Source organism: Nicotiana tabacum, chromosome 6 (genome assembly GCF_000715075.1).
Source record: "Nicotiana tabacum cultivar K326 chromosome 6, ASM71507v2, whole genome shotgun sequence".
Taxonomy (NCBI): domain Eukaryota; kingdom Viridiplantae; phylum Streptophyta; class Magnoliopsida; order Solanales; family Solanaceae; genus Nicotiana; species Nicotiana tabacum.
The window spans coordinates 178,727,337-178,747,801 of record NC_134085.1 but is presented as its reverse complement, the minus strand read 5'-3'; the positions used below and the strand labels follow the sequence as shown (position 1 = coordinate 178,747,801).

The 20,465-nt window shown below is 42.6% G+C and overlaps 1 protein-coding gene across 1 annotated transcript; it reads right to left on the bottom strand.

The window, feature by feature from the left end:
* Window positions 1-19,507: 19,507 nt before the first annotated feature.
* On the bottom strand, window positions 19,508-20,092 carry LOC142182213 (uncharacterized). The gene is made up of 2 exons (XM_075256269.1): window positions 19,763-20,092; window positions 19,508-19,633 (listed from the first exon to the last, which is right to left on the bottom strand). Exons 1-2 carry the CDS (start codon window positions 20,090-20,092, stop codon window positions 19,508-19,510), a joined length of 456 nt encoding a protein of 151 aa, XP_075112370.1.
* Between the last annotated feature and the right edge of the window lie 373 nt (window positions 20,093-20,465).

Here is a 20,465-nt window from a genome sequence, read left to right as displayed (position 1 = left end):
GTATCTTGCCTTCGCGCCATCACTGTAGCACAAATAGGGTGGACATTGGGTTGGCTTCCTGTTGAAGAAATTGTGTACATGCCCGCCACGGGTCCTTACTTCCTCTTAATGGGACTCTGAGGCATTCAGCCTTATGCGCCTTACCGGGTGATGAGACAGTTAGGGAGGTGGTAGGTGGTACACCCAGATGAAGATCTCAGTGTTTATGCAATCGAGATTGGTACCAACAACCAATTTCATGAAGAAGCCGTTCGTTCTATATGGAATGAATGCCAGTATTTAACAGTAAACACTCGAGTGTGTGACCTATCCAGAGGTGAAGTCTCACCGGCTTATATCGCCTGGTACAGGAAAAGAGATGTTGTAAGAGATGAGCCAGAACGACCAGCCAAAAAACCTCACATTCAAGAGTTCGTTGAAGCGTCGCGAGAACCGTGGGACTGGTTGGACAAAGAGCGCGAATACCGGACCGAAATAGGCAAGCTTAAACAACAGATTAAGGATCTGAAATTTGAGAACAAGGTGCAAGTTGCTGCCGATGAAGGAGAGAAGAACAAATTAGCTTGGGAAAGCGAGATCCTCAAAGCTCAAATCCGGAAATGAAAATAATTGCCAGAAACCCGAAGAGAAGCCGGGCTGATGAAAAGCTCATAAACGGTCTGAAGAAGAAAGTCCTCGAGTATCAAGAAGACCTGGAAAAATCTAAAGTTGGTCTAGCGAGAATCCAGGTGAAATGGATAAAGAAGGCAGAACAACGAGCACGGTCTATGCAACAAATAAAAAGGGACTACGAAAGGAGCATCGCTCTATTGAGAGAAACAATATCCACTCTCGAAGAGCGGATCTTCATACAAGCCCGAGATGCTAGAGCAGATAGGAAACGCTACTATGATCTAATGGCCCGAATGGAGAAATAGATGAATGAGTTTCAGGATAAACTCCTTTACAACTCTCAAATGCTGGGGATGCGGAATCAACAAATAGAGCGATTGCTTATGGAAAGGGACAGAATCAAGGGAAGAATCGACGATATCGGGCACTACATCACCATAAAGTGCCTAGCTTGTGAGGATATGTCCCGCACCACCTTCCTTGCTTCAATAATGATTTATGTCCACCAGATCATGGAAGATTTGAAAGATCTGCAAAGGGGCCTTGCACCAAAATCCGCGGCGAAGCCGAACGACGCCCCGCGAGCGCCAAAATTCAAAACTCTGAAACATTCATAGTTTGAGTCTGTATTTTCCTTGTCTTCAGAGTTTGTTGTCCGTCGGAGTTTGTATTTCCCTTTTCGGCATAAAATTCTGTAGTCTATATCAAGTCTCTTAATTTCTTTTCAAAAATTTTTTGTCTTATAATAAAACATTTTGATAGTAAAGGTTGAAAAATCCAAAAAGTGGTGTCTTTAGTTTCCGCACTTGTGGCAGAACTACGCCCGGTCTGATTTATGCGGGGACATGATACGTAGAAAATCCACATAAGATTCGACCATCACTAAAAAGAAAAAAAAAAGAAAAGGCATTGTGAATAAAAGAAAGGAAAAAGGACATAAAAAGAAAGAGTAAGCCGGGATGACGCATGCAATCGAAGCAAAAACATGTTAGAAATGGTTAAACTGCCTAGGAACATTGCATTCCCCAATGAGAAATTGCAATATGTGTTAAACTCTAACGCTAACAAGTTTGTTGTTTATATCAGAGAAAGATTTCAAAACAGTTAGCTCATTAGAACGTTCTGGCAGATTACCATTACCACACAAGATCTAAAGGGCCCATTCCGGAAAGTATGTCTGGTTCGGACAAAAGCGTTGAGGAGGAAAAGACGGAGATGCAAATGATGAAGGAGGAAGTAGACAGGTTGAGACAAGAGATAGCTGGGATAGCTAGGGGACAAACATCACCAACCCTTCCCCCTACTCCTACCCTCTCACCATCTCGAACTCCGGAACACCCTTCCATTGGTGCATCAACGAGCTTCCCCATCGCCCAATACTATCAGGGAGAAACTTCCTATAATCCCCAAGCTCCACCACCCAAACAAAACCCTCATCCACCAACTGTTCCTGTTTTCGTGGCACCTCCACCCGCCACATTGCAAAAATCATCCGATGAACCAGTGTTTCAGGTTCACGACAACCAATACTATCCTCCCGAACTCACCTTCAAAGCACCCGAGCCATACACTTACACCCCTCACCTTTAGCTCCCAATAGAAATTGAGAGGCCAGCTAAGAATCCGGAGCAGGACGAAGTGCTCCGTAAAGTGAAAAGCCTGGAGCAATCCTACAAGAATATGCATGGATTGGGCATCCAAGTTAGTGTGGCTTACAAAGATCTGTGTCCCTTCCCCGATGTTCAATTGCCGGCAGGTTTTAAGATGCCAAAGTTTGATCTATATGAGGGACATGATGATCCCATGGCACATTTACGAGGCTTTTGTAGTAAGATGAGAGGGTTAGGTGGAAAGGATGAGCTGCTGATAGCTTATTTTGGTCAAAGTTTAAGCGGATCCGCACTAGAATGGTACACGAGGCAGGATCCTAGCAGGTGGTATACCTGGGGCGATCTAGCAAAAGCATTTGCAGGTCACTTCCAGTATAACCTTGAGATCGTCCCTGACCGTCTCACACTGTTGAAACTTGAGAAAAATCCCGGAGAGAGCTTTAGGGAATTCAGATTCCGTTGGAGAGAACAAGCAGCAAAAGTCGATCCACTAATGAGGGAAGGTGAAATGGTGGACTACTTCTTACAAACTTTGGAGCCAACTTACTTTGGTCACCTGGTGACGTCAGTTGGTAAATCTTTCAATGAAGTAATAAAAATGGGCGGTATGGTTGAAGAGGGACTCAGGTCCAACAAGATAATGAGTTATTCGGCAATCAAGTCCACAACTCAGGCTATCCAAAGCGGCACGGGAGGTGCGCTCGGGAAAAAGAAGAGAGAGGAGGTCGCTACAGTCAAAACAGGTACTTGGTCCAGATCCAGAGGTCCTTCCCCTCGCTACTAACCCAGACCCCATTACCCAAATTATCATCACACTCCATACAACCCTCCACAACCCTATTATCCACCACAAGAGCCACATTTCTCCGTCCATCACGTCCAAACTTACACCCAGCCTCCGGCTCGCCCGCAATGGCGTGCTCCGGCTCCCCAACATACATATCCACCTCCACAAAACACATATCCACCTCCACAAAACACATATCCACCACCAAGGGCCTACAGGAATCCTTCAGGGCCAAGCTTTCGTGGGAATCAGACTTTCAGGAACGAAAGGGTGCAGAGGTCGAGAACATTCACTCTGTTGGGAGAAACCTATACTACTCTGTTCCACAAGTTGAGGCAGTTAGGCCTATTAAGTCCTGTTGAGCCCAAATTGCCAAATCCCCTTCCCAAAAATCTGGACCACTCAGTAAGATGTGAATATTGTTCGGGGGCTCCCAGACATGATACTGAGAAGTGTTGGAAGTTTAAGACTGTCGTACAAGATCTTATTGACACAAATAGGATCGAGGTTCAAGCACCAGAGGCACCCAACATCAATGAGAACCCATTGTCGTTGCACCACGAGGCTTACATGATCGAACTAATGCATGAAGGAGGAGAGCCCAAGAAACCCTCACAAACGGTAATGATGATTCGTGCCAGTCCAAACGAAAAGTCGACCAGTGGAAAGGCAGCGGTACAGTTGGGAAAGGTAGATGACAAGCCATTTGTGGTAGTGGGGAAAGGTTCGTCTGTTGCTGTGAAGAAGCCAGAGTCAGTCAGGGTAGTGCTGCAGGGAGTATCAAGCACACCAGTGTTGGTAGTGAAGGGGGCCCGCGTAGAACCAGTTGTTATCAGGCCAGTAATGCAGTTGCCGATAACAAGTAAGAAAGTTGTGCCCTGGAGCTATGGTCAAGTGACGGTGATGTATAAGGGGAAGGAAGTTGTGGAAAAAATATGCGAGGCCCAGGGATTAACCCGTTCAGGAAGGTGTTTTGCTCCCGCAGAATTGAGAAGGGACAATCCTATAACAGTAAAGAAGCCAGTGACGGAGGAAGAAGTAGAGGAGTTTTTGAAGAAGATGAAGGCACAGGACTACTCCATTGTAGAGCAGTTAAGGAAGACCCCAGCCCAGATTTCATTGCTATCCTTGTTGATCCATTCAAGCAATCATTGTCGGGCATTAATGAAGATTCTGAACGAAGCCCATGTCCCGGACAAGCTCTCAGTGAACCATTTGGAGAAAATAGCGCACAAAATCTTCGAGGTAAACCGGGTGACATTCTCTGACGATGAGTTGCCGGTAAAGGGTACAGAACACAACAGAGCACTCTACCTGACGGTGAAATGCGAAGACTCGGTGGTCACACGAGTACTGATTGATAATGGGTCCAGTGCCAATATCTATCCTTTGGTCACGCTGAACAAACTGAAGGTGGATGATGATAGGATACACAAGAACAACGTCTGCGTCCGAGGTTTTGATGGGGGCGGTACTGACACAGTGGGTGATATCATACTAGAATTAACCATTGGTACAGTCGAGTTCACCATGGAATTTCAAGTGATAGATGTGGCAGTGTCGTATAATCTTTTGTTGGGATGACCCTGGATCCACGCATCCAAAACAGTGCCCTCTACACTGCATCATATGGTCAAATTTGAATGGGATAGAAAAGAGATTGTGGTACACGGGGATGACGATACACATGCCGTCAGTGATGCCATTGTGCCCTTCATAGAAACCGACGATGACAAGGGCCCATGGGTTTATCAGGTTTTGGACACTGTCTCAGTAGACAAAATTCCTGAGGGTGGGGGCCTTCCACTTCCCAGAATCGCCGCTGCGACCTTCATGATAGGTTCAGAGATGTTAAACAGCGGGTTTGTACCAGGAAAAGGTTTGGGGGTTGATCTGCAGGGTATTGTCCAGCCAGTTTCTTTGCCCAAGAACCTGGATACTTTTGGGCTGGGATTCAAGCCCATGACAGCAGATGTAAAGTGGGCCCGCAAGTTGAAAAAAAGAGTCTGGGTCCTCCCTAAGCCAATCTCACACCTATCCAGATCATTTGTCGGAGCAGGTATTAGAGAGTTGTCGATCTTGAAGGTTCTCGGACCACTGATCGGGCCAGATGGAGATTTGAATGAAGGCTTTGAAAAGTTGTTCGCCAATGTCAACATGATAGAAGCTGGAGAAGGTTCCAGTAAGGCAGACATATAGTTTGTGGGACCTAGGGCCAATGTCAACAATTGAACACCTACTCTTCTTCCTACTCGGAGGGAGTCCTGGTAGTTGGCTCTAATTTTCCTTCTTGTTTTCTGGATTATTCCAGGGTTGTAATCTAGATTCCTTTTTATTTTTATTTCATCAAAGTGTGAAACCTTGTTATCCCATAATTCAATAAAATAAAAAGTTTCTTCTTCATTCCTTATTTTATTTTTTATTTTTAATTTTGTTTTCTTCTTTTCTTTTTCTGAACAGTTCTCTTTATACTGGTCTTAATGACATGGCATGCACAACGGATCTTCAACCTAGTCTAAAAGATCAATGTGATTCCGAACTAATTGTACAAGAGGTCGATTATGATAATGAATCGGAATACGATGAGGATGAAGCCTTCGAAGAGATAAACAGAGAGTTAAGCCAGTTTGAGGAGAAATCCAAGCCCAACCTAAATGACACAGAAGCCATCAATTTAGGGGATGCAGATGATATCCGAGAAACCAAAGTAAGCATCCACATTGCACCAAATATCAGGGAATAACTAGTCAAAGCACTTATTGAATTCAAAGACATTTTTGCATGGTCGTACGATGACATGCCGGGATTAAGCACTAATTTAGTGGTTCATAAATTGCCCACTGACCCGGCATACCCTCCCGTCAAGCATAAATTGAGGAAGTTCAAAACAGACATGAGTGTAAAGATTAAAGAGGAAGTAACCAAGCAGCTACAAGAAAAGGTTATTCGGGTCACTCGATATCCTGATTGGTTAGCTAATGTGGTGCCTGTGCCGAAGAAAGATGGGAAGATCAGGGTGTGCATCGATTACCACAATCTGAACAGGGCAAGCCCAAAAGATAACTTTCCATTACCTAACATCCATATCTTGATCGATAATTGTGTCGGACGGGAGATCGGATCTTTTGTGGATTGCTATGCTAGGTATCATCAGATTCTGATGGATGAAGAAGATACGGAAAAGACGGCATTCATTACGCCATGGGGGACTTATTGCTGCCGGGTAATGCCATTTGGTTTGAAGAATGCTAGGGCAACGTACATGAGAGCAATGACTATTGTGTTTCATGACATGATACACAAAGAGATTGAGGTATACGTGGGCGATGTGATCATAAAGTCTAAGCATCAGGAAGACCACGTAGCAGACCTAAGGAAGTTTTTCCAAAGACTTCGAATGTACGATATTAAGCTCAACCCGGCCAAATATGCATTTGGTGTTCCATCTGGAAAGCTTTTGGGATTCATCGTCAGTCGGTGAGGTATTGAGTTGGACCCGTCAAAGATCAAATCCATCCAAGAGTTGCCACCGCTGAAGAATAAGACAGAAGTAATGAGTCTGTTTGGAAGGTTGAATTATATCAGCAGGTTTATTGCACAACTCACAGCAACCTGTGAACCCATTTTTCGGCTACTGAAGAAAGATGTTGCGTTAGAATGGACGGCAGAATGTCAGGAGGCATTTGACCAGATCAAGGGATATTTGTCAAATCCACCTGTGTTGGTTCCCCCTGAGCCGAGGAGACAGTTAATTCTTTATCTAACGGTCTTGGAGAATTCGTTTGGCTGTGTGCTGGGGCAACACGACATTACAGGAAGGAAGGAGCAAGCCATCTATTATCTCAACAAAAAGTTTACAGGCTATGAGGTTAAGTACACTCAACTCGAGAAGACATGTTGTGCCCTAACTTGGGTGGCCCACAAATTGAAGCATTATCTGTCATCATATACTACTTATCTCATTTCACGCTTGGATCCACTGAAGTATATTTTCCAGAAGCCTATGCCCACAAGGAGGTTAGCAAAATGACAAATATTACTCACGGAGTTCGACATCGTCTATGTGACGAGGACGGCCATGAAAGCCCAAGCACTGGCCGATCACTTAGCTGAGAATCCTGTTGATGAAGAATACGATCCATTGAGGACGTATTTTCCTGATGAAGAAGTAATGCATATAGATGAGTTGGAAATGACCAATGAACCAGGTTGGAAGCTCTTCTTTGATAGATCCGCAAATGCGAAGGGAGTTGGAATAGGAGCAGTACTTATTTCTGAAATACGACGTCATTATCCTGTTATTGGCTCAGCTGCGTTTCTATTGTACCAACAACATGGCTGAATATGAGGCATGCATTTTGGGTTTAAGGTTAGCTGCGGACATGGATGTCCAGGACGTCTTGGTCTTGGGAGACTCAGACCTCCTGGTGCATCAGATTCAGGGTGAATGGGAAACCAGAGATTTGAAGCTCATACCATACCGACAATGCTTGCTTGATCTGAGCAAGCGATTTCGATCAGTGGAGTTCAGAAACATCCCAAGAGTTCACAATGAGGTTGCCGATGCTTTGGCCACTTTGGTATAGATGTTGCATCACCCAGACAAAATTCATGTTGACCCGTTGCATATCCAGGTTCGTGATCAGCATGCTTGTTGCAATATGATAGAGGAAGAAATGGACGGTGAGCCATGGTTTTATGATGTCAAGGAGTACCTCAGGATGGGGATATACTCGGAGTAGGCCACCGGAGATCAAAAGAGAACCATTCGGCAATTGGCCAATGGATTTTTCCTCAGTGGGGGAGTGTTATACAAAAGAACACCAGACTTGGGATTGCTGAGATGTATAGATGCCAGTCAAGCCACGATAGTTATGACAGAGGTACATGCTGGAGTTTGTGGGCCACATATGAGCGGATATGTGTTGGCAAAGAAGATTCTTCGAGCAGGGTACTATTGGCTCACTATAGAGCATGATTGTATTAATTTCGTGCGAAAATGCCATCAGTGTCAGATACACGGAGATTTGATTCATTCTCCGCCGACAAAATTGCATACAATGTCAGTACCATGGCCATTTGTTGGCTGGGGCATGGATGTCATTAGGCCTATTGAGCCGGCAGCTACCAACGGTCATAGGTTCATTCTATTGACCATCGATTATTTCACTAAGTGGGTTGAAGCTAAAACTTTCAAGTCGGTAACTAAGAAGGCAGTGGTAGATTTTGTTCACTCCCATATCATCTGTAGATTCGGAATCCCAAAGGTGATCATCACAGATAATGGTGCTAATCTTAACAGCGGTTTGATGAAAGAAGTATATAAGTAGTTCAAGATTACGCACCGCAATTCCACCCTATATCATCCCAAGGCGAATGGAGCAGTAGAAGCGGCCAACAAAAACATAAAGAAGATACTGAGGAAGATGATAGAAGGATCCAGACAATGACATGAGAAATTACCATTTGCATTATTGGGTTATCGCACTATTGTCCGTACTTCGGTAGGGGCAACTCCTTATTTGTTGGTATACGGAACTGAAGCAGTAATACCTGCGGAAGTTGAAATTCCATCCCTTCGGATTGTCGCTGAACCTGAGATTGATGATGACGAGTGGGTCAAAACCCGTTTGGAGCAGTTGAATTTGATTGATGAAAAGAGATTGGCCGCTATGTGTCATGGCCAGTTATATCATAAGAGAATGGCGAGAGCCTACAACAAGAAGGTGCGCCCTAGAAAATTTGAAGTGGGGCAGCAGGTGTTGAAACGAATCCTGCCACATTAGGCCGAAGCAAAAGGCAAGTTCGCCCCGAATTGGCAAGGACCATTCATCATAACCAGAGTGTTGTCCAATGGCGCTTTATGTTTAACAGATGTCGAAGGGAAATGCGTCGACTTGACTATCAATTCCGACGCGGTCAAGAGATATTATGTATGATTTCTTTGTTATAATTGTTGTTTGTTTGTACTTGGCATTTATCGGAGAATGAAATGACGGAGGCAATTCTTTCTTATATCTAAACACTTTAACCTTTGATTCCCCTTTTGAGCCTTATTTATTCTTTCATATCCCTCTTTTGGAATCAGTAATTAAAATGAAAGAAAAAGAAAAGAGAAAATAATGATAATAAAGACAAAAGAAAGTCACAAGAAAATAAAGGAATTGGGAACTACGTTTGACCTGATTCCTCAAAGAAGGATACGTAGGCGCCTCACGGCTCGGTCATAGTGTAACAAAAAATAAAAATCCCCAAGCAAGATGAACTGGGGCAGAAGTTTGTGTTTGTAATTTCGGAAAGAAAGTTTGATTTCAAGAGTTGTACTGTTTTACTCATCACGAAAACCCATATTGATGTCCAAAAAAGACCTCCCGATCAGTATTCGAGAAATGCCAAGTCATGCAAACGGAAGTCGGGGATAGCACCCCGATTCCCGATAGAAAAGAGGCTTATGGACTAGAAATGAAGTGATAGCCAGAAAGAATCCCCAGCAGAGAGAGTCGTATCGGCAACACTCCAATCCCCAGCTGAAAAAATAAAATAAAATGAGAGAGTCTTATCGGTGAAAACCTTTACAGGCACCATAAGTCAATGGGAGTTGAGAGAAATGAGAGAGTCTTATTAGTGAAAACCCCTCGAAGGGCACTATGAGGCGACAAGGCAAGGTTGGCGGAAAGGGTCCACATTTGGCAAAGAGTTGAGTGCTTGTTTATCCCCAGCAAGATGAGGTCGTCCGAAAGATTGATTGATACGAATAGACTGGGTTGATTAGTCCGGAATGCACGACATGATCGTTGGGATTGGTTATATCATTCAGATAAGTCATTTTCTTTCTTTCTCCCCAGCATTTGTTCAGAAAGACTTCTTCTTTTTCTATTTTTGAAATCGTCACTTTTTTATTTCTTGGTTTAAAGACTTTACCTCCCTAGCAGTTTGTTTTTGAAAAGGATTTTCAGAGCTTACCACCAGTGGCCAAAAGGGTGCAAAGCAAAATGCGAATAGGACAGGCCAAATATAAGGCGACAAAGCGAAAAGAAGATTGTCGCAAGACCAAATGACAAATGGGTCTAGATCCCAAGAGGACCAAATTTCCAGGGGAAGTTGCAAAAAAAATAGAAAGAACAACAATTGAAAGTTATTGATCAAATTCCCAGAGGATCCCCAGCAGATTTGCGAAATACAGGAACAACTCCGACAGATTCTCGACCAAGTTCCGCAATGGTCGGACAACACAGAGCGGGGAAGGAAGAGAAAAGAAAAACCATCCCCAACAGGAATATCATCCCCGGCAAATAATATCATCCCCAGCAAGTTTTGTAGCAAAGCAGGGAAAAGAAAAAGGGAAAAACCATCCTCAGCAGAAGTGGCACGACCACTCCCACGTTTTAAACTAACAAATCTTTCTTTGATTTGAAACAGGGAAAGGAAATATTATTGACAGCAGGAAAACATGGCCACAAAGAAGATTATCATACTGGGGCAAAAAAATTTCTCTCATTACGAAATTTGTTTTTGAAATCAGATAGCAATTTAGGAAAGAGAGAAGATAACACAAGTTTTGAAGGAAGTAAAATCCCCAGCAGTATACGAGAAGGGAGATACAAGTTTTAAAGAAAAGCAATCTTGGAAGAAGCAAGATAACCCAAAGTTTTGAAAAATAGTGGCCTTTGAATCAGTATCATCCCCACCATTGTTAAAAGGAGGAAAGCAACTGGTCTTAAAGGAGGAAGATAATTCCCCAGCAGTGTTATTCCCGGCAGGTTTCAGGAAAGTGAAAGCACCAGCTTTAAAGGAGGTAGTCTTTGAAGGAGGAAAATAACATATTTTTGAATAAAACACCGGTGTTTATCCCCAACAGTTTTTTTCAGATGAATGAAACACCAGTTTTGAGGGAAGCAGTTCTGAAAGAAGATGATTCAAGATAGAAAGAAAATGGTTCAGGAGGCAGGAAGGAACAACATCAATAAAAACACATTTTTAAAAAAAAGTTGTTGAAGTCGGGAGCCCGCCTGGAGAATGGAGGTGTTACATTTTTAAGTTGTTGATGAAGTCAGGAGCCCGCCTGGAGAATGGAGGCTGAGTTATTTTTTAAGTTGCTGATGAAGTCAGGAGCCCGCCTGGAGAATGGAGGCTGATTTATTTTTTAAGTTGTTGATGAAGTCAGGAGCCCGCCTGGAGAATGGAGGTTGTTAAATTTTAAGTTGGAGTCAGGAGCCCGCCTGTAGAATGGAGGTTGTTAAATTTTAAGTTGGAGTCAGGAGCCCACCTGTAGAACGGAGGTTGTTTATTTTAAAAGTTGAAGGAGTCAGGAGCCCGCCTGGAGAATGGAGGTGTTAAAATTTTAAAAGTTGTCGAAGTCAGGAGCCCGCCTGGAGAATGGAGGTGTTACATTAAAGAAGTTGTTGAAGTCAGGAGCCCGCCTGGAGAATGGAGGCTGAATTATTTTTAAGGAGTTGTTGAAGTCAGGAGCCCGCCTGAAGAATGGAGGTTGTGTCATCTTTCAAAAGTCAAGTAGGAGTCAGGAGCCCGCCTGCAGAACAGAGGAATACATTTCAAGATCAAATCAGAAGTCAGTAATGCGGAGGGTTACAACAAAAATCCCCAGCATAACAAGCTTTAGTGTAGGAAGTAGTGTCCCCAGCAGACAGAACGAAATGATAAAACTTGTGTTCAGAAAAGCAAAAGGCCAGTGTCATCCCCAGCAGTTTTAGGAAGAAAAGTACCAGAGGAAACACAAGCAGACAAAAAAGCAAGGCAACCAGAGCGAGTGGAAGATAGATAAGATTTTGTAATTTCTAGTTTAGTCTAGCCTCTTTTTTTCTTTTGAGCACAGTGTAACAAGGAGATCGGTAAGCAGTAGTAACAACATGCAGCAGCAGTAACAACAAAAATTGCAGTCCCATGGTAGTCCCAGCTACCAAAACTTCCGAACCACATTGACCTGATTCCCTTTTAGCCAGGGATATGTAGGAAACCTTTGAAGTAGAGGTTCGGTCAAAACTTTCAAAATGCTTCACATGGAGTACTCGGGCGGGCAAAAATCGCTCGTATCCGCTCACTTTATCTTTGCACGAAAACACTTCGTGTTTCCGGACAAAGAGGGGCAGTTGTGAGCACGTGATTTTTGCCCTATGAACTCCCAAAAACTCAAAATAAAATAATTTTTGTTTGTTTGCAATTGTTGTGAATTTTTGTGGCATTTTTGGATAATTATTTGTATTTGTCCGTGCATGTTTATTTGTTAAATTAATATAAAAAAACAAAATACAAAAATGTTCGCATTTGCATTTAGGATTTTAGTTCTACAATTAGGAGTAATTAAGTTTGTTTTACAAAATGAAAAAATTATAAAAAATAATGTACGTTGCATTTTTAGCATTTAATGTCCAAATTGTGTGATTTTTTCGTAATTGTTATTTAATTATGTGTTAATTGTTATTAAGAGTTAATTAGCACTTTTATAAATCAATTTAGTTCTATAGGTTGATTTAGGATTTTTAGAATTTTAGTTTTATTTTAAGAAAAATAAAAGAAGAAAAAGAAGCAATGGAAATAAAAAGAAAGTCGGATTGGGCCTTTTCTTCAATTTTAAACCACAAGCCCAAAACCAGATAACCCCTTAACCAAACACCTACCAGGTCAACCCGACCCGGTCAACCCCATAACCAAACGAGTTACCCCCCCCCTTCCCATTTTTCATTCTTCATTTCCCCAAACCCTAAAACAACCCACCCACCCCCCGCTGCGTCGTCTTCTCCACCACGACAACGTAGCTCCATCTCCAGCAACCACGGTTGTTGTGTCTTCTTCTTCGTCAGTCCGGCGACCAAAAACTGAAGCCATCGATCCTCTAATCGCTGGAAAAACCATCGCCAAACCAGCAGCCCTCACGTCCCGTCGACCAGCTCAACCAGCCCGTCGACCTCTAGCCATGAATGACCACAGTCCGTCGACCTCCAGCCATGAACGACCACGTCGCCTCAAACAACCCCACTGCAATCTCCAAGCTTCGTCGTCATCGAAACCAACAGCCCAGCGACGTGAGGCAGTCCGACGACCCCCTCGTCAACCACTCTTCAGCGAGCAACTGCCATCGTCGTCGACCAGCGGCCCGTCTTCAACACCCAATGACCCCCCCTCTCCAGTCGACCACCCATACCCACGACGAACAGCAACCGTGAAACAACTCCAAACACCAGCTCCACTGTCACATCTTCAACACCCCAACTCGCCGGAAACAACCAGCTGTGTTAATCAAGCGTCGAAATGGTGTCGTGAACGAAGTTGTGTTTCATCGGAAGTTCATCGTTGTTCGACGACGGATCGTTAGCAAAAAGGTCAGCCGTAGCTCGTTCACGAATTTTTGTTGTTTTTTCTTTGGATTTATTTTAATATGTGGTTTCATTTTTGATAGAGTTTTCGCATGATATTCCTACTGCATATTCGTTGAAATTATGTGTGTGTGCGTTTTGACGATTTTCCTACTAGTTTGAGTTCAACTGATGTTGAGTTTAGTGATTTAAATCTACTTGTTTGTCCTGTTAAGTTTGTTGATATGAATCTGACTCTGTTGTTAATTCATGAATGTTGTCGATTAGGAGTTTGTTTGGCGAGTTTGTTTATTCAGAGTTTGTTTGTTAATTAGACCGTTGATTAGGTGAATTGGTTATAGCTGATATGGTTTTGGTACAGATTGAAAGGGATGGGGGTAGAATGGTAATTTCAGTAGTTTCAGAGGTATTTTGTTTAGTAATTAATTAATTTGAGTGTTCTGTCCACTAAGCCTAATATATTAAAATAATACATTATTTAATACATAATGGGGGACAAGACATAGGGTAGTGGGAACTAATACATTTGTTTAATAAAAGTGGGGAACAAGACATAATGGGGAGGTTTAAAAGGATTGATTAAATAAAGAAAAGACAAGGGTTAGTGGGGAACAAGACATAGTGATGTAAATAAAGGAAAAGGGGCTTGGAAAGTAAAAAGGAGTAGGGGTAATAATAAAAGGTTCTCTTTTACAACTATAAAAGAAAAGGGTGAGGGATTTTTTCTAAGACAGAGAGGAAGACATTCTGGAAATCTGGAGAGGGGTTGAACATTTTTCTGAAAATCTTAAGAGAGTGCTGGAGAGTTTATAAAGAGAAAACAAAAACAAAGTAGTCTACGAGTTTAGTTTTGGGTTTAATACACGCGTGGTTGAGTCTGTTTGTGGTGATGTTGGTTGTTGCTGTTTAGTCTTTTACAAACTTTTGAGGTTGTTTTATTGAGCTTGTTGGTTTTCTTCAAATTTTTCCGGGCCTCAAATCTGGTTTGAATTGCTGTTGTTGGGTTGTTGTTGTCTTGCCGTGTTATTACTGTTTCTGACCGCTCCTTCATCATCTTGTATTTCCGTTATCCAGGTACATGTTCTATAGCTCTCAAGTTTAAAGGAAAGGAAGTAAAGAGTTGTTGGAATGGATTTCTGAAAATAATTGTTTCTTTGTGTTTAATTTGATGTATAAGCAGTAGTTCATTTGATATTTCATAGTATGTATTGGAATGATTTTGAAATGCATAAAACGGACTGATTGAATCTATTTCTACAAACATGGAATATCAATTGTAATTAATCTTAGTTGGTGATTACTAGTTATGGAATATACTGTATTTAATTCTTTTGTTCAGTAGTCGTGAAACAGCTTCAAATAGTTTATGTCACAAAACAGGTTCAAATAGCTTATGAAAATCAGCACGTTGGTTTAATAGGTCTAATTCTGAAATCGCGAGTTCACTTGAGTAAATAACATCATTTTAAATAGCAATGTAAATAATGTTAGTAACTAATGTTAGTTCTCGAATGTTAGTGATTAATGTTAGCTTGATGTCAGTTTTAAGCATTGATGCATTTTTCAACAAACCGTAAAAAGAGCTAAAAAATGGCTTTGTATTCCATATAGATTAACTCAAATAATCCAATTCATATAATAAAGCTAAAGTTGAACTGAATCGAAATGGTAGCGGGTTTGTTAATATTTACAACGGCAGGCGGCAGACCTTAAGTTAGGTAGTGGGTTCAAACTAGAAGGTGTTTCCTTTTGTTTGGACCCGGACTTGAATTTGAAGCCCGAACTTTTAATGCTAATTGATTAGGATTTTTCTTTATTTTTAGAGACCAATAAATAGAAAATCATAGTCGCTTTAGGATATCCTTGAATAAAAAATGAGATGAGCTTCGCCGAATAAAAAATACAAAATTGCGGGGCCCTCAATAAATATTTGTTTTAAAATACTTAGACTTAGGGACGGGCCGTTTAGAAAAATTTCACGGCCCTCCCCAAAAGATAACAACGCGCAAGTCACTTCCGGCGCGCTTTAAATAATTTACTGTCTTAAACTCTTGTGCACATTTATGTGACCCAAATCCAAATCTCAACGAAGTCGAAATGTGTCGTTAACCACGGGTACATTGATTGTGATGTGGTTCGAGATGCATTTCCATGACGTTGCAAATTCCTTTAAAAAATAATGAATGAGACGAGCCTCGACAAACAAGAATACACAAACTGCGGGGCCCTCAACGGACAGTTATTTCAATTGCTTAGATTTCGAGACAGGCCGCATAGCGAACTTTACGGCTTTTCTCAAAATAACAACGCGTTAGTATCTTTAGGCGTGTATTTAATAATGTTATCTTCCTAAACTCGGGTGCACATTTATGTGACCCAAATCCAAATCTCAACGAAATTGGAACGTATCGAAAATTTTGGGTACATTTATGTGGTGCAATTTGAGATGCATTCTCACAATGTTGCAATTCTTTGAATAAATAATAACAAAAGCGGTAAATAGTTAAAATTTTCACATAGGTTCATAATTGTATAAAATCAGATAATCAAGCCGAATATGACAGTTGAGCGACCGTGCTAGAACCATGGAACTCGGGAATGCCTAACACCTTCTCCCGGGTTAAAAGAATTCATTATCCGGATTTCTGGTGCGCAAACTGTTAAACAGAGTCATTCTTTTCCTCGATTCGAGATTCAACCGGTGACTTGGGACACCACAAATCTCCCAAGTGGCGACTCTGAATCTTTAAATAAAATCCCGTTTCGATTGTCCTTTAATTGAAAAAACTCCCCTCTGTGCCCCTTTACGGTGGCGCAGGTGAAAAAAGAGGTGTGACAGTCAGTATATACAATTACCTTGGACCCTATCAGGTAGGATTGGAACTTATCAAACGCGAACATTACAGCCAACATCTCCTTTTCAGTCACAGTGTAGTTCAACTAGGCTCCACTCAGCGTTCTACTAGCATAGTAGATTGGGTGCATCAGTTTGTCTTTCTGCTGGCCCAGCACTGCTCCCACTGCATAGTCACTGGCATCACATATTAGTTCGAACGGTTTCTCCTAGTTGGGGGAAACAATGATGGGTGTTGTGACCAGTCTCTTTTTCAATTCCTCAAATGCTACCCTACAATTATTAAAAAACAAAAACGGGTGATCTTTTTCTAACAACTTACAGAGGGGGTTGGCGATTTTGGAGAAGTCTTTTATGAACCTCCGGTAAAAACCGGCATGTCCAAGGAAGCTTCTGATGGTTTTGACTGAAGTTGGTGGAGGCATCTTTGCTATTACATCAACTTTCGCGTGATCCACCTCTATTCCCTTGCTTGACACCCGGTTCCCCAAGACTATGCCTTCTTGTACCATGAAATGGCACTTCTCCCAGTTCAGAACCAAGTTAGTCTCGATGCACCGTTTCAGCACACGCGTCAGATTTATCAGGCACTCATCAAATGAATTCCCCACCACTGAGAAGTCATCCATGAACACCTCCATTATGTCCTCTACCATGTCAGTGAATATGGCCATCATGCACCGTTGGAATGTGGCAGGTGCATTGCATAGGCCAAAGGCCATCCGTCTAAAGGCATAAATGCCAGACGGGCATGTGAAGGAGGTGTTCTCTCTGTCCTCCGGTGCAATGGAGATCTGATTGTACCCTAAGTACCCATCCAGAAAACAAAAGTGTGACCTCCCTACCAATCTGTCCAACATCTGATCAATGAAGGGAAGTGGGAAGTGGTCTTTCTGGGTGGCTAGATTCAACTTTCGATAGTCCATACAAATTCTCCAGCCTGTGACGGTTCTTGTTGAGATCAATTCATTGTTTTCATTTGTCACAACCGTCATGCCACCCTTTTTAGGAACACATTGCACTGGGATCACCCAGCTGCTACCAGAGATTGGGAAAATAATTCCCGCATCCAACCACTTTATCACCTCCTTCTTCACCACTTCCTTCATGTTGGGGTTCAGCCTCCTCTGATGTTCCCTAGAAGGTTTGTGCCCCTCTTCCAGCAGAATCCTGTGCATGCAGTAGGCGGGGCTGATCCCCCTGATATTTGCCATGGTCCACCCTATCGCAGTTTTGCACTCCTTTAGTACCTGTAGAAGTTTTTGAACCTGCACATCTAACAAACTAGATGAGATAATAATAGGTAATGTGGAGTCAGGTCCCAGAAATTCATACCTGAGGTGGGCTGGCAATGGCTTTAACTCCAGCTTTGGTGGTTCTTCAATGGATGGCTTAGCTGGAGGCGTTTCTCTCTTTTCTAAGTGCAAGGGCTCAAACTCTAGATTTCTCTCCCAGAACCCTCTACCTTCCAATGACAACACCCATTCCGCCAAATCCTCACCATTCACTTCATCTAAGTTCATCAAACATGTAGCAAGGGGGTCCTCAATTGTCAACACCTCATCATCAGACTCTACAATTACATCCACGGCATCAATAAAAGAGCAATTGGCGAACTCGCTTGGTCACCTCATAGACTTCTGCATATTGAACGTTATTTCCTCATCATTGAGTCTCATTTTGAGCTCCCCAGTCTCACAGTCAATCAGAGCTCTCCCCGTGGCCAAGAATGGTCTTCCTAAGATTATAGGAATCTCTTCATCCACTTTGCAATCCAAGATCACAAAATCTGCAGGGAACACAAATTTCCCCGCCTGAATAAGCACATCATCAAGGATACCGAATGGACGCTTCACAATCCTGTCGGCCAGCTGCAACAACATGGAGGTGGGTCTAGCTCTCCCAATGTCCAACCTCTTATAGATAGCTAGGGGCATAAGATTAATGCTGGCCCTTAAATCACAGAGCGCCTTAGCAAAGGCGAAATTCCCAATAATGCATGGAATTGTAAAGATACCTGGATCAGACAGCTTTTCAGCAATAGGTCTCGTCACCACTGCACTACAGGTCTGAGTAAGTGTAACCGTAGCCAAGTCTTGAAAATCAAATTTCCGGGACATCAAATCTTTCATCATTTTTGCGTACACAGGCATCTCCTTTAAAGCTTTAATCAGTGGAATATTTACCTGGATTTGTTTGAACATTTCAAAGAACTTTTTATACTGCTCCTCCTTTTGATGCTTGGCCAGCCTCTGTGGAAAGGGTGCAGGAGGTCTCTTCTTCCCAACCACTTGGTACTTCTCTTTATAAGATTCTATTTCAACTACTGGCTCTTCAACTGGCTCAGCTACTTTCTCGGTCTCCTGTTGAATGTTCTTTTCTTCCTGAGCAGGCTGGACTGTCACTTCTGTCAGTATCGTAGATTCATCCAGCTCAATGGGCACTGGAATGAATGTCTCAGCCTGTATATTTTCTTGATATCTCTCTTGTTCTACATCTAGATCCCTACCATTACGGAGACTCACCGCCATCAGCTGCTTTGGGCCCTGATCTTTTGGATTAATCTGAGTGTCTGCAGGTAATGTCCCCTGAGGACGATTGTTCAGAGACATTGAAATTTGGCCCAATTGCACTTCAATATTTTTGATTGCTGTGTCATGTGCATCTACTCTTTCATTTATTTTTGCATTGGACCCAATAACCTGCTGCATCATTGCTTCAAGCCTCGTGAACCCATCTTCTTGCCTTCCACCATGTTGTTGCTGAGGTGGGGGATACCCTTGCTACTGATTGTTGTACCCCTGTGGCCTTGGATAAGGTGCCATATTGTTGGGAGGTCTCATACCTCCTATGTTTCCAACGTTGTACTGTGGCTGAGGTGGTCTGTATGGCTGTTGAGTTTGCTGACCCCAGTTCTGATTGCTATGTCTCTGGCCTCCATAGTTTGACACATAGTTCATGTCTTCAGGGTGCTGATGATGATGATCATGTTCTGCATTCCAAGGATTACCAACTGGCTAACTAATGCAAGATGTGCACAAGCCCCCATTGGTAGTATCTACAATGTGCACTTGTTGTTTCTGCCCTGATTCCTCCACCTTTTTGGTGAGTATGCTCATCTGTGTCAAAAGGGTCGCCACATTTTCAGCCATGGAATTTGATGGGTCAAAAGGCATTGAGTGTACCACTGGAGTGATAGGTGTATTCCTCGTCGTCCACCCCAAATTCTGAGCCATTTTGTCAAGCAGACTCTGACCTTCTCTCCAAGTTTTGCTCAAAAATGCCCCACCAGCTGAGGCATCTACAATGTTCTTCATGCTATCTGACAGTCCATGTAAAACCGTTGTCTCAACATCTGATCTGAAATACCATGGTGTGGATATATAACCAACATTCCTTTAAAGCGGCTCCATGTCTCATGCAGTGTCTCCATTGGTTTCTGTTTAAAGCTCACGATCTCATCAATTTGTTGAGCTGCTTTGGTGGGCGGGTGGAACTTGATGTGAAATTGCTTGACTAACTCATCCCAAGTTTCTATAGAGTTTATGGGGAGTGAGTTTATCCAGACCTGAGCAGCTCCTATCACCGAGAATGGAAATAATAACAGCCTGATTGCTTCCGGAGTTACGTTGGGTTGTCTTTGAGTTTTGCAAATCGATAGGAAGTTCTTCAAGTGTTGCTGAGGATCTTCAGCTGGTGTCCCAGAAAATAGTCCCTTATTTTGCAGCAAGTGCAGCATGTTGTTCGTGATCTGGAACGATTTAGCTTGTATCGCGGGCACAACAATGGCAGTGGCCAGATTGTCAGTTGTGGGTTGTGCCCAGTCATATAGTGCAGCCTCAGGCACAGGAGGTGCCATATCTCTGATGTTTCCGTTGACGTTGTCTATGTCACCCATGTCAATTTCGAGTTTGTATGTTTGATGAGGTTGTTGAAGTCTTTTGTTGGCACGGTTCAATATCCGAAATGTTTTCTCGGGGTCTGAGAGTCCTTCAAGTAATTCTCCAGTCCTCGTAGAGTTTCTAGGCATACACCTGTGCAACCACGTCAACAATCGTCAAAATTGTGTAGAGAAAACTGACTACACTAAGAATTTTTGTATTTCTATCAATGGTAATTGATAATTCCGTTAACTTCCCCGGCAACGGCGCCAAAATTTGATCATGCCCAACTATGCCTTATAAAAAGGACAATGCGGTCGTTGCAAATATAACTTGAGTATTCTGCCCAGAGTCGAATCCATAGAGAGTTAACCTATCAATCACTATCTT